At 35.5% G+C, this 13,459-nt stretch overlaps 1 protein-coding gene and 1 pseudogene across 1 annotated transcript; both read right to left on the reverse strand.

The window, feature by feature from the left end:
• Positions 1-717: 717 nt before the first annotated feature.
• On the reverse strand, positions 718-5,932 carry LOC122579691 (probable methyltransferase PMT28). The gene is made up of 8 exons (XM_043751913.1): positions 4,770-5,932; positions 4,514-4,663; positions 4,082-4,352; positions 3,895-3,987; positions 3,298-3,472; positions 2,870-3,112; positions 1,934-2,128; positions 718-1,218 (listed from the first exon to the last, which is right to left on the reverse strand). The coding sequence occupies exons 1-8, from the start codon at positions 5,580-5,582 to the stop codon at positions 1,020-1,022; spliced, it is 2,139 nt and encodes a 712-aa protein (XP_043607848.1). The 5' UTR covers positions 5,583-5,932; the 3' UTR covers positions 718-1,019.
• Positions 5,933-9,004: 3,072 nt separating this feature from the next.
• LOC122610618 lies at positions 9,005-12,981 on the reverse strand (annotated as a pseudogene).
• Positions 12,982-13,459: the final 478 nt, after the last annotated feature.

Raw genomic sequence — 13,459 nt, forward strand, 5'->3', positions numbered from 1 at the left:
AAGTGTTATATATGACATAAAATTAGAGTTTCATGCTGGACCCAAAGGTTTTATTCCACGTATGATAGATTTTTTCCTGGGAGAACTCGAGATGATTCGATAAATCAGTCATCCGTGAATTGTCGTTAAAAAAAACATACAAAAGTGGATGCATTATTGATCATAGATCAACCGGTACCACCACTATAGAACCACATGGGTCCTTTAGTGAAGGCTAAAAAGTCACATGTTTAAATCTTGATAAAAACAAGTGAAAAAGTATATCTTATGATCCATTTATGAGAATGATGAATCACCGAGCATGGGTTATATACATCGGGCAGTACCTAGAGGGTTCCCACGCAATTATCATTATTATTATTGTGAACAAATAATTAAACCAAGACAAATTCGTGACAACTTTAAGGCAATTGTTTGGATGTGGACTAAAAGTGGAAATGGGGGACACGCAAAGTTGACCTCCAGGCTCCCTTTACAGTACTATTTTGAGCCAGTGACAAAATATGTTGCTTCACACTAACCTATAATTGACTTGTACTTCATTTTTAAAAATTGTTTTTTTTTGTCAAACCAAAGTTCTTTGATTTATGACACTCTGCTAAACACTTTAAACAACTCACAAGAAAAAAAAAAAAGATGCATACTCACTGCTAGGATGCATAGTTTAGTTCATCCCATTCAAGCTCATAAATCATACATACACAAATGCTAAAGTAATAAAAAAGAATAAAGTGTTGTCTTCTATAAACCCCAAAAACAAGCCTGCATATGTTACCATGATCCAGAATAGATCATCTACTCTCAGAATGTGTGTGATCTTTCTGCCCAAACTAGGGATGCTCACCAAGTATACAACTCTTTTAAATTTCAATAACACTACTCACAGCTTTACACTTGCCATAAACCAAACTATGTTCCTATTGCTATTTCAACAAAAAAAAAACAAGTTAAACCAACTACTCCGTATTAAAAGAATCCGCTCAAAAGCCAGCAATTTCTACAGCGTCTGCAACAAAACTTCAAGGTCGCCACATGGTCTTTTGGACACATAGGATTCCCTCTTTGCTTTGAATAAAGGTCATTCGGATTTCCCAGTGTAAACTTTTAAAAATGTCTTCTAATGATTTAAGTATCGGTGCCTTGTCACGTATGATTGCCCAGCCACCAGGTCTTAGTATGCGATCCATCTCAACAACTATGCTTGCTGTTTTCTTACACCTGCAAAATATATTTTAACGTTCTAAGGCTTGGTATGTAGAAGTGGATATTTCGACCCATTTACTTATGTATGAGTTAATAAACATCTATAACAGGTTGGTCAACCTGGTCAATCAAAATGTAAGCTTGATACATACAACCTCCTAAGCAGATTCATAAAAGATATTTAGATGATAATTGTAAAGATATAGTTTTGGTGATCGTACTTAACAATGCTATCTATTTCGAACAAATTCAGTTTGACATTTTAGCCAACCCGCCCGCCCATTTAACCAACTCCAATGGTCAGTGATCTATAAGACAACTTCCAGGGCATAACTTAGAGCCTTTCTCAAAGCATTGTTCAGTTGATAAAATGTTTATGAACATAATTCTTTGATATAAATATATTAGAAGACCACCAGCTGCCCAATAACTTTTAGACTTTGAGATGTCCTATGTTTTGAATTATTTCTCAGTATAAAAAGTTATATTAGAATGACCAAATCACCATCACGCACATGATGAGTGAAGTTCTAGTTTTGAGCAACCTGGGAAATCAAGTACGTTATCAAGCACGTCTCGTTGAAAACAGATTGAAACAAAGGCATCAGACTCGTGGGGCTTAAGAAATATGGTCATAGATATTATATTAGTTCAGTTTGGTGCGATGAGTATAAGAAATACAAGATTTATGAGATGGAATAAATGTAAATGAAGATTTGAAGCAATGAACCTGTTTTTAAGCCTCGAGAAGAGATGATCAGCATGCAAAAGGTCATATGATCTTGGATAAGTACCAAAGGATTCACACCAGTCATGATAGACCCCGACAAGCCCTCGTTCAAATATTATAGGAAGTGTGTCGGGTGCATACACGGGCACCACATTCATGACCCAAACCTTCTGTTCAAAGAGTGCAGCTGCAAAACTGTAATGTCATAACACACTCATTAAGTAATCAAATGATATTCCCTCCATAAATTTCCAAGTAAACTGATTAACATTCAAATTCCAAAGCCAGATATAGCTCGTTGACTTGGAATAGACAAAATAAATGCAAATTAGAAATGAGGAAAGGTAGAAGAATAGGCTGTGACACTTGAGGGATGTTTGGATGTGCATTTTAAAAGTGATTATGAATAGTGCCTGAATGTGGCTTTGTTGTTTGAAGTTGTACTAATTCAGATATCTGAGTGTTTAATAAATTATAATGTATTAACGATTCCATAGGTAATGTAAAGCTGACAAAAAGGATTTTTTTTTTTTTAAGAAAAAGAAAGACTTGTCGTTTAAGGAACTAATAAAATCTCAAATAAGTATAAAAATAAAGGTAATATTAGACGACATGTATGTTGCAGCTGCCAGCAGCGCAGCTTGCATGAAAATAAGCAGAAGTAGAAACGTTTATTTTCAAAAATTAAAAACTATATAGTGATAGAGCATGCGAATGAGCTCTTGGTCAAGTGGTCTAAGGGGTAAGTGGGAGGCTTCGTCTCTCTGGAGGTCCCGGGTTCAAACCGGGGCATTGGCTTTGAATTACCAACTTGGGGATAACTAACTACTATCAACTAACATTTTCCGTTCAAAAATAACAATAACTCAATAAGTGTATTAAAAAAATTAGTGCGGAAGCCAAATCCAAATAGATCCTTAAAATCTCATATCATACCTTCCAAATATGGAATGCATATCCATAACATTCCGTATAGTTAACCAGTTGATGCCCAATCCAGTTAAGTATGACTTGTCAACAATAGCTTTCCAGTGTGCAGAGTCTGAGACCAACTTATCTTTATTGTTCATCCAGTCAGGAAATGTTTGAAGCCTCTTAGGCCATTCCTCAGGCCACTCGGTCCCTCTGTCTTCAATGGCTGAAGGAATCGGATGCAAGCATGAATTGATGGGAACATACCTGATCCATACATGTCCACATCTCAGTTCTAAAACTTAAAGCTCGTCTAATTCCATCACAATGCATACATTAACGGTTTAACGGATCGATGTGATGTACATTGGTCAGGTCTAGCATGGCAGACAGGCAAGCACCTTTAAATTAAATAATGTAATAAAAATGATTGCAAACTTATAAGAGCTTACCAAGCAGCATCTGGATTCTCATTGTCCTTGCACATTGGAGGAACCTTCTTCCTTCTTAATGCATATATCTCATTCGATTCTGGTTTCTGGTATATTCTAACACCGATATCGCTAACATCATCAGTTTTATGAGCTAATACGTTCCAACCAAGTGATGCTGTCAGCTTTGACATGGCTGGACCAATAAAAAAGCATATCTGGTGAAACGACTGATAAAAATTATATACTTTAAGAAATGGATCTCCAGATCAGAGGCGGAGCTAGCAATCTCTTCGAGAGGTTTTAAAACCATTTTTAGTAATGTTTATTTGCAAAATTAATGGGTTCATAACTAAAATTATACCAATCATACACTAAGAGTGTATGAAAATCAGACTAAAATTAACAAAAAAAGAAAATTTCCAGTTGGCTCGGATGCACCCCTCGCTAGAAGGTGGCTTCGCCCTTGCTCCAGATAATGCAACAAATCACATATGAAATTAACGTGGGACAAGCTTTCAAGATGAAAAAGAAATTATTTCAAAGAAGTTGAACGAATTTTGGTTCAACAAAAATAGGCAGAAACAAGTCAACCTCCAGAAGAAAAAATAGCCAAACCTTCATCATCTTCAATACTCTCATGTTTACTTGACAAAATCAAGTAGCCAGCAGGCCTTAAGATTCTGTTCATCTCTATAAACAGCTTACCACCTGAAAAGTCAAGAAAACAAACAGAATAAAATATAAGATACAAGTATATTGTCAACGAACAACGAAATTTGGTCATAATAACATAATTACGAACCATTAGATTGCCAATGAATTTGACATTCACCACAATGTATCGTATCAAAGGTACCACTCGCAAAAGGTAGCCTCCGAGTTCCAAAAGGGCTAACTATGGCAGGAAAACCACGCTCAAGGGTAATTTGAGCTAGATCAACAAGGTCATCCTTCAAGCCTAATGTAAGTGTGAATACGTTCTTGTCAAACAGATATGCTCCAAAGCTTGAATCAATACATCCAATATCTAATATTGTGCGAATGTTTTTTCCCCATTCAATGTCTGGCACTGTCTATCAATTCAGTCAATACAAAGATAAGAAAATTATGACAAAACACCAACTAGTCTAAAGTGGTTGCAAATAATCAGCTTCCAAACAACAACAAAAATACCATGTCAGAACAGCTAGCAACAACATCTTTAACATAAAAATAGAACACTTAAAGTACTTGCCTCTTCAATAGATTCGAGGTAATGAGCAATCCCGCCAGTGAGTTCAGATTGGTTTTGTGGGAATGTGAGATAATCACCAGATTCCACCACCCAATTTTGAGTCTTGATATATTGAGCTAGCTTTGGATGTGCCACATTCTTAAACCATATCTGTAATGATTCTTAAACTAGTTAATCATACATATACAACTATCAAAAATATAAAAAGCATACAAGAAAACTGCAACTATAACTGTATACAAATACGCAATCGTACCTTCTCCCTACTTTTGGGCCAACTAACAGGTGTTTCATATCCCTCATGTGGAAGAGGAACAAGGCACATTAATGGGTTCTTAGGACAACTCCTCTCATGATGCCGATAACTTTGAATTCGCTTTGAGGCGACTTCAATATCAATACACGGAATATAATTATGCTTACTCCTAGTACTACACATTTTCCAACTATAAACCGCCTTCGGATCAAACAAAGGACCTTTAAACTTCCGCTTTTTCCCCCGTTTACCATTTGAGTCATCAATCTCATCTACCTGGTCCACGTCAACTTCAGCATTAACTAACTCACCATCCACAACATTTTCCCCTTCTTCAGTTTCACCTTCCACTTCATTCTCCTTCTCATTTTCGGCCTCCACTTCCTCACCATCCGAACGATTTCCGTCCACTTTTTCCCCCTCTTCCTCACTCTTTTTGACTACCTCCACACCCTTCTCTTCTTTCTTATGATTCTTAACTTCATCACCATGATTCAATCTCAATGACCCATTAACCACTTCCTTCTCCTCGACCTTTCCCGCACTCAAATCGGGCACATTTGTTTTCGTAACAACAACCGGAGCCTCCTCCCTCTTTCGTAACTGCCCGTTATCCGAAATAGGCTCAGCCAATTCACCAAAACTACTTCTTTGATAACTAACAGAGCTAGCAGAAGGTGAAAACATATACCAAACAAACACAAAACACAAACCCAAGATTGCCACAGATGCAAACTTTATAATAAGTCCATATGATCTTTTAGCTTGTCTACCAAATCTAGCTATAGGCAAACCAATTTTCTTAAACCCCATATCAAAAAGATTCAAACTTTATACATATATATAATCAATCAATGAAATAAATGTATAGATCAAGAAATGAATAAAGAAATACTGTAGTATTTGAAGTTAGTAAAGTTACCACCAATTGAATCTTTTAGTTTTAATTATTCCTTTATGAAACTGGGTTGAAATAGTGATGAAAATAAGGTATGCCCATGTGGATTGCTAGCCTTCTTGTAGCTTGAAATCTGGCAAGAGTGGAAATTGAATAACAGGGGTATGGGTCAAGTGTGTGTTTTGTGTGTGTAGTTCAGACAAAACAGTGATGTCATATGGGATCCGCACGGCCAAACATCCCCTTGACTCGCAGTCTCTTGGATATGGGAAATGTTTTTCATTCTTCAATGGACTATGCCCAATTTAATTTGTTAATTGTTACTTTTACACTGCATTTTCGAGATTTAAAAAAAAAAAAAAATTAAATATGAGAAGAAATGATAGAAAATTATATTAAAAAAGGCATTCTTTGAGTTAAATAGAATAAATAAGAATAGAAAAGATAAACATATATAATTTTACAATTATACCCTCATTGTATATATAATACTGATTATAATTCATACACTTCAAAAAATAAACACCGATCCATTTTGTCTAACTAATATTAAAGATTGGATGAAATGATAAAATTGGCATTGAGAAAATTTCATCTCATAAAAAGAGATCCAGACGGCCACTATTCCTATCCATTGAATCATTGATTCCATCAATAATAATTAAATTAAAATAACTACTATCAGTATTATCCTTCAAAAAGATTAAAAAACTTCACCACTTACTATGCTCCTCCGCCTTTTGAATTCCATGGTTGTCTACAAAGAAAGTCAATCCCCTACCATGCTCAAGCAGTTACAGTAGCAAGAAATTGAAAGGTTAGATTAGTACTTTTTTCCTAGATGCAAACTTTTCAATCTAAATCAGGCCAGATTTGGCTGGAAAACTTTGGAACAAAAATCCTTTGAGTTTTCTTATCATTCCTTTTCTTTTCTTGGGTAAAAAAACTCGAGAATGAAAAAGATAGCTTTTTTCCTATCTTTTTCCTTATCCCTCCCTAAAAAAACTCAAGAATGCAATGTTAGTGTTATACTCGTAAAGTCGTAATCTATGCTCCTTTAATAATTATTATATCTCTATTTCTATTTTGAGAAAATGTTAAAAAATAGTTAGATACAAAAGTAATAAATTATTCTTAATAAACACCATCTATGGAAAGGGTTATTAGATAATAGAGATTACCAAATTTGTCATTAAAGAATTAATTTACACTTTAAAACTTTATCTTGCTAATTTACACTCTAAGTCCTTATCTTTTAAAATATTTCCAATATCACCATTACATTAACTTACACAGTTACATCACTCGACACTAATTGTCGATGTCATCACCACCCGTCACCGACACCACTAAACCGTCGTCGCCGTCACCGTCACCGCATTGCACAGGTACCATGCTAGTGCTTAATAGTAGACTTGGTGAGTGTTGGATTTTTCAGAAAATCACAAAATTCAAAAAAAAAAAACATTAAATGCTAATTAGTCGCGGATATCAAGAAATTTACATACGTTATCTTGACCAGACTGTTCTTTATAACTCCCTCACTGAATAAGTTATCAATTTACATTTTACACTGTTCTTTAAACCCTTATTAGCCAAATATCGGTGAAAACTCACTCAAGCCTACCGTGATTGGAAATTAGGTATATGTGACCACCGCTAATATGACTACGATGGGACTTGAATCTGAGACCTTTTATAAGGAAACTTGTCTTCTTGTCACTAGACCATTTGGCTGTCAGGTATCTAAGCTTAAGTATGAAACACTCACATACTAATTTTTTTAAACCATAAATATCATGGGGGCCCAAACATTTATTAATTAAACAATAAATAATAAAATATTGTATGTGAGGGGTTCCACACCTAAGCTTAGGTGTCGGACAACCATATATTCCTTTTTCCCTATATATATATATTGTGTATGAAACGAACTAACTCTTTTGATTTAATTTCGATCATGAGAGCTATTTTTTTAAGACTAATTATTTGAAAAATATTCTAACTTGTCAAGAAAAAAACTCTATTGAGGTCAAACAAAAAATCTATATTATCGGGAAAAAACGACAAAAACAACTATAATAGGGTCGTGGTCTAGGAACTCACGAGAACAAAAAGTTACCCTTATATCAAGGAAAAAGAGACACATGTCTGGCCACCTACAACTTGTCACAACTTTTTATTCTCAAATCTATTGAGTACTCGTCATCATTAAAATTCACCACCCATACCATTACGTCTTCAGGATATGTATACAACACGTACAATAATAAACTAGGTCCCCAAACACACGTACTATCATAATCTTTTTTACGCGCGAGGCGTGTTTATGACCTTCCGTCGGCATGTGTGTGTTAAGAAACAAGGTTTGTTGAGTCGATGTACTTCAATTTGAGGCGAATTAATGATACGTGGGGTGAAATTTAGCAAATATTGAATACATACTTCTTATATTTGAAGTATAAAAATTTTTGTGTTATAGGTGTTTGGTTTAATGTGTTCCATGAAAAAGTGATCAATTAAACATGAATCTATGTTAATTAGGACAAGATAGTTTTGCAGGGGGGGTTGGGTGGTAATGCTTTTAAAATTTTTAATGGAATTTATAAATTTTATTATAGGATTTAACATTTTGTCCCTTTTTAAATTTATATTTCATGAATTTTTTAATTTTTCCTTTTTAAATTTTTTTTACTTATACCGATGTTTGAACTATTAAAAGTTTTGGGATGTTGTATCCGTCTTCGAGTTGTAATATGTTAGTTATTTTTTGAGTTTGAACTAAATACTCAAATATGTCTTTTATCTCTTTTTTTTTCCCTCTCGACTGACGACTGTGGGTATTATACTCATTTATGTATTTTACTTATAACCTTTAATTTCTCTTTTCAACCATGTTTATTGTGAGAACAAATTACATGTGATTATGGGATCAAACTATTATTAGAGCTTAATTAATCTCATCTATGTTCATTTTTAACCCAACGTTGGAGCTCGATCAAAACTTATAAGTTATTATCTATAACTCGAATTATGTTAGTATTATGTTTTTTACTCTATGATATCACCCTCAATAGTCTTTATTTTAATCGGGTCACGCTCGATTTATAGCCTAGCTAGCTTAATTAATTATATAGCGATAACAAATATTTACAGCGTCAAATTAAAGTAAACTTCAATTCATACATGGAATGAAAATTAACCAAAACTACAACTACCAATATCTAGACATGTTGGGCGCGGTAGGTAGGTACATCCAGCTAGCTAGCTCGATCATATATAGAGATTCATCAATCAATGTAGGGGGTTCATCAATCAATGTAGGAGATTCATCCAGCTACCAATCAATGCTGCTCATCTTACATTGCATTGTCTCGGCCCTCGACCTATTCATCTGCCTCATTATTTGCTTCATCAAAACCATCCTTTCCGTCTTCTCTTTTAATTGCACTGTTGACAAACTGATACTCATGTACCTGGATATATAATGGACACAACATATATATATAAGTTGTTCAAGATTAATTAATTAATTATAACAAAACTACTTGTAATTAATAGATTACCAATTAATCTAGGTTGGTTTGCCTACAACTTAACCTCCCCCATACACCATCGAGGTATTGGGGCTCAAAACCCGCGGAAGGCGCTACTGAGCAGTCCTTTGCAATCTAGGTATTTAGTGCTACTGTTGTTTGAGCATGAAAAGTTAAGCTCAATCACAAAAGGGGTTTAACCACGAAAATCATCAAAATCTCCTCAAAAAGAGTGCAAACCTAATAAACTCTTACGAATCTAAGGTGTATGATGATTTTCCCAAAGAGATGTATCGATCTATGGAGGATATTAATGATATATGATTTTTATGTAATGATTGATTGATGATGAATGCTTATGAATATATATATTGATGATGCTGTATATTCTCTGATATTTGCAGAGAGTGTTGTAACAAATATGTGTGTGAATTGATTGTGAATAGAATGTCCTGACAAACAATTGACGAGGCCTATTTATAGGCATCTGATTAGGGTTTCTAGTACTTTGGGCCGTGCAATATGGGCCCTGGCCCGATACAACAATATTAGGTATAGAACATTCCTTGTCAGTCATTTGAATACTCATTTATCAATATGTCAATGCTAATTTAGATTGATATTAACCAATATCGAGCTTCCAGGCTTTGATATAACTCAATCGAGGTTTAGCCTCGATTTAGCTTACTTATATACCCAAAGTGTTATTGAGGTCTAGGCATAGAAAGAAGACAATTGGGTCGAGCTCCATCTCTCTTTACCTTGCCAAGCTTGGCCAGTGGGGGCCACCCCATATTTGCTTCACCTAAGCCTTACCAAGAGAGAGTGTCTTCCTTTGTTTAGTCTTCCTTAGACACTTAGTCTTTTTCTAAGCTTAGACACTTTGTCCTTTCCTAGACTTAGACACTTAGTCTTTTCCTAGCTTAGACACTTTGTCCTTTTCTAGGCTTAGACACTTAGTCTTTTCCTAGCTTAGACACTTAGTCTTTTCCTAGGCTTAGACACTTTGTCCTTTCCTAGGCTTAGACACTTAGTCTTTTCCAAGCTTAGACACTTTGTCCTTTCCTAGGCTTAGACACTTAGTCTTTTCCTAACTTGGACACTTTGTCCTTTTCTAGGCTTAGACGTCTTTTCCTAAAAGCTTAGACACTTAGTCTTTTCCTAGGCTTAGACACTCAGTCTTTTTTTTAAGCTTAGACACTTTGTCCTTTCCTAGGCTTAGACACTTAGTCTTTTCCTAGGCTTAGACACTTAGTCTTTTCCTAGGCTTAGACACTCAGTCTTTTCTTTAAGCTTAGACACCATTCCTTCCTTGGTAAGCCTAGGCATGGGGTCCACCTCCAACCTCAAAGCTTTTCCTCTTTGTCTTTTACTTAAGCCTTGGCTGGCCCCCACTCCTTGCTTCCAGACTTAGACTTTGTCTATCCTTCCTTCTCTTAGACTTTGTCTAAACTTCTTTCCTTCTTTATTTAAGCTTAGGCGCGGTGCTATTTCCATCCTTCTTGCTAAGCTTAGGCGTGGGGCCCATTTCCAACCTCAAGCCTCGACAGCCGATCTTTAACATATAAATGAATATATATATATATATTAACTAGACTTAGACTTTATCCTTCCTTGGAGGCCTAGGTAGGGCCCCATGGCTTCCTCTCCCTTGCTTAAGGTTATATGCCTTTTCTTTCTTTCTTGTCTAGCCTTCCACTCTAAGGTTGGAAGCCTTTCCTTCCTTACTTGTCTAGCCTTGGAAGCCTTTTCTTCCTTACTTTGTCTAAGCTTCCAAGCCTTCCCTCCTTAGACTTTGTCTAAGCTTCCAAGCCTTCCTCCTTAGACTTTGTCTAAGCTTCCAAGTCTTCCCTCCTTAGACTTTGTCTAAGCTTCCAAGCCTTCCTCCTTAGACTTTGTCTAAACTTCCAAGTCTTCCCTCCTTAGACTTTGTCTAAGCTTCCAAGCCTTCCTCCTTAGAATTTGTCTAAGCTTTCAAGTCTTCCCTCCTTAGACTTTGTCTAAGCTTCCAAGCCTTCCTCCTTAGACTTTATCTAAGCTTCCAAGCCTTCCCTCCTTAGTCTATGTCTTGCAAACCTTACTTTTTTTGTATTTTTGTGAAGGCTCGACATATTTTTATATAATTAGGGATTTATTTTGGTGATAACTCACCATAATCATCAACTGTCAACATGAAAATTACTACTACTATTGTGGAATATTTTTAATTAGGTCGTCTTACTTTGCGGCTTGCAATGAAGTGACTGGAACTCTATCTGGGGATGGGCGTGGTTTTTGACGATAATAACGTAAATATTCCCTTGAGCCAAGCGCTTTTGTTGATACGCCATGATGATCCTTGGTTTCTCTAGTAATTACGAGTTCAGACCCGCCATACCCGAGTGTAACCCTACTGTTGCTCATGCCATCAGAGGTAACCAGCTGCAACTGTTTCCCGTTTCCATCTATGTAACTAATAATAAGACATCAAAAGGATCACATAATCATTATTAGCGGCAAGTGTCAAGAAAGAATGATTAAAACAGATAGATCGAGTAAATTAAACAGAACGAAATCCATATCCAATTACTAACAACTCATATATATATATACCTGCTGCTGTAATCGTAGAATTCATCTAGCTCGGGTTCTTCAGCTTCATCAGTAGCATCACCATAGTGAACTCTACAATGACTTTTTGCGACCATGTGCATCCTAACGGCTTCCAAACTCTCGAAAGGTTGACGGTTTTGTTGCAATACAAACACGTGTACTCACGTTTCACCTGTACTTAAACATACAAAATCAATCATTATTGCAATTAATAAATAATTATTATATGAACACGAAATGAACATATATACGAAAAGTTAATTGTAAATTAATTTCACATGTGGTTTTAATTAGTTATACCTTTTGTGCAAGATATGTCAAAAGGCCTTGAGGATCCTTGAGATACTCAATATCGGGTATGAATAAACCGTGCTGCTTGTGCAAATGAATCATACAGCTTTCGACAGTTTTATGTTTTCGGTCACACATAAAGCAACAACTTGGATCCACCTCATCATCATAATTATCCTCCTCGTCTTCATCCAAATAATCCTCATCAGCATCATCATAGAGCACGGAATCAGGCCCGTTCTTCTCCTTCTTACTAGTGTTGGTGTGTGGCGGCTGATCATGATGATCTAGTAGTAGTGGTGCGGACTGACCATGTCTTGCCGCCAAGAAAAATGCCTCTGTCACTCCTCGAAACCCTGCCATCTGATCCATCCATATATTTCATAGACCGGCCATATATATAACCATATTAGTTATAATCACATACAAAATATATAGACGTATTATGTTTACAGTTTAATTTTGAACGCCATATATATATGGATAGACCGTCTATGAAATTTAAATAAGTTAAATAGCATAAATTTAATTTTTATAACATCCGCACAACTTATGTCGACTTATTAAAACCATGCATATGTTAATTATTCATGTACGTACGTTATCGCTTCGATCAATTTCTTTAATTAATAGTAAAATCATGCAAAACCCAAGATTTATAAAATACGAATTGGTTGTGTAAAAGAAAAACCTAATGAAATCGATCGATAAAATATAGGCAAAAAGAAAGTAGATGTACAAATAATTAATTAATTAGATATATCGTATGTACCTTGCGTTTGAGGTTGTAGCGATGCCATTCAGACTTGTAATGTTTTTGCTCATCTTTCTTTTCCATAAATTCTTTGTTACATTCCTTACACATTAACGACCATGATGATCTTCCTCCTCCCATTGTATCTTTCTTATCGAATTAATTAGAGATCGAAAAGGAGATTTGTTGATTGTAGTTATCGAGTGATGATTTGTTTAATTAGTTTGTATACGAATGAACTGAATGCAAAATAAGGGTTTATAGGCACATATATGTATTACTTGTTGAGCACGTACGTACTTGGGATCGTATAAGCTATGCTCTGTGATTTCTTTTTACGCACCGACATTTGATTTTCAACGCCTATTCTATTATGGTAACAAAATATATATTCTTTTTGGTGTTCACGTTGTAGTTAAAATTACTAGATTAATACCCGGTCGCTGACCAGGTTACCCGAAAATAACCTATTTGACATGTCAATTTACCCACTTGACTCAAAGCCAACTCGATACAGATCGACCCAATTGACAGCGATAACAATGAGGTCTGTCAATACTTGAGTCAACCCAAAACCAGGAATGGAATCGGCCCGAAAAACAACCCAGTTAGGGTTGTG

The sequence above is a fragment of the Erigeron canadensis genome, chromosome 8 (genome assembly GCF_010389155.1).
Source record: "Erigeron canadensis isolate Cc75 chromosome 8, C_canadensis_v1, whole genome shotgun sequence".
NCBI classification, from domain to species: Eukaryota; Viridiplantae; Streptophyta; class Magnoliopsida; order Asterales; family Asteraceae; genus Erigeron; species Erigeron canadensis.

Bases quoted from the DNA above. Each gene is read 5' to 3' on its own strand.
- LOC122579691 (XM_043751913.1), bottom strand. From the start codon at position 5,582: ATGGGGTTTAAGAAAATTGGTTTGCCTATAGCTAGATTTGGTAGACAA. The intron at 3,473-3,894 runs GTTTGGCTATTT...TTATTGGTCCAG, and splicing joins GAGTATTGAAGATGATGAAG to CCATGTCAAAGCTGACAGCA. The intron at 2,129-2,869 runs GTATGATATGAG...ATGACATTACAG, and splicing joins ATGCATTCCATATTTGGAAG to TTTTGCAGCTGCACTCTTTG.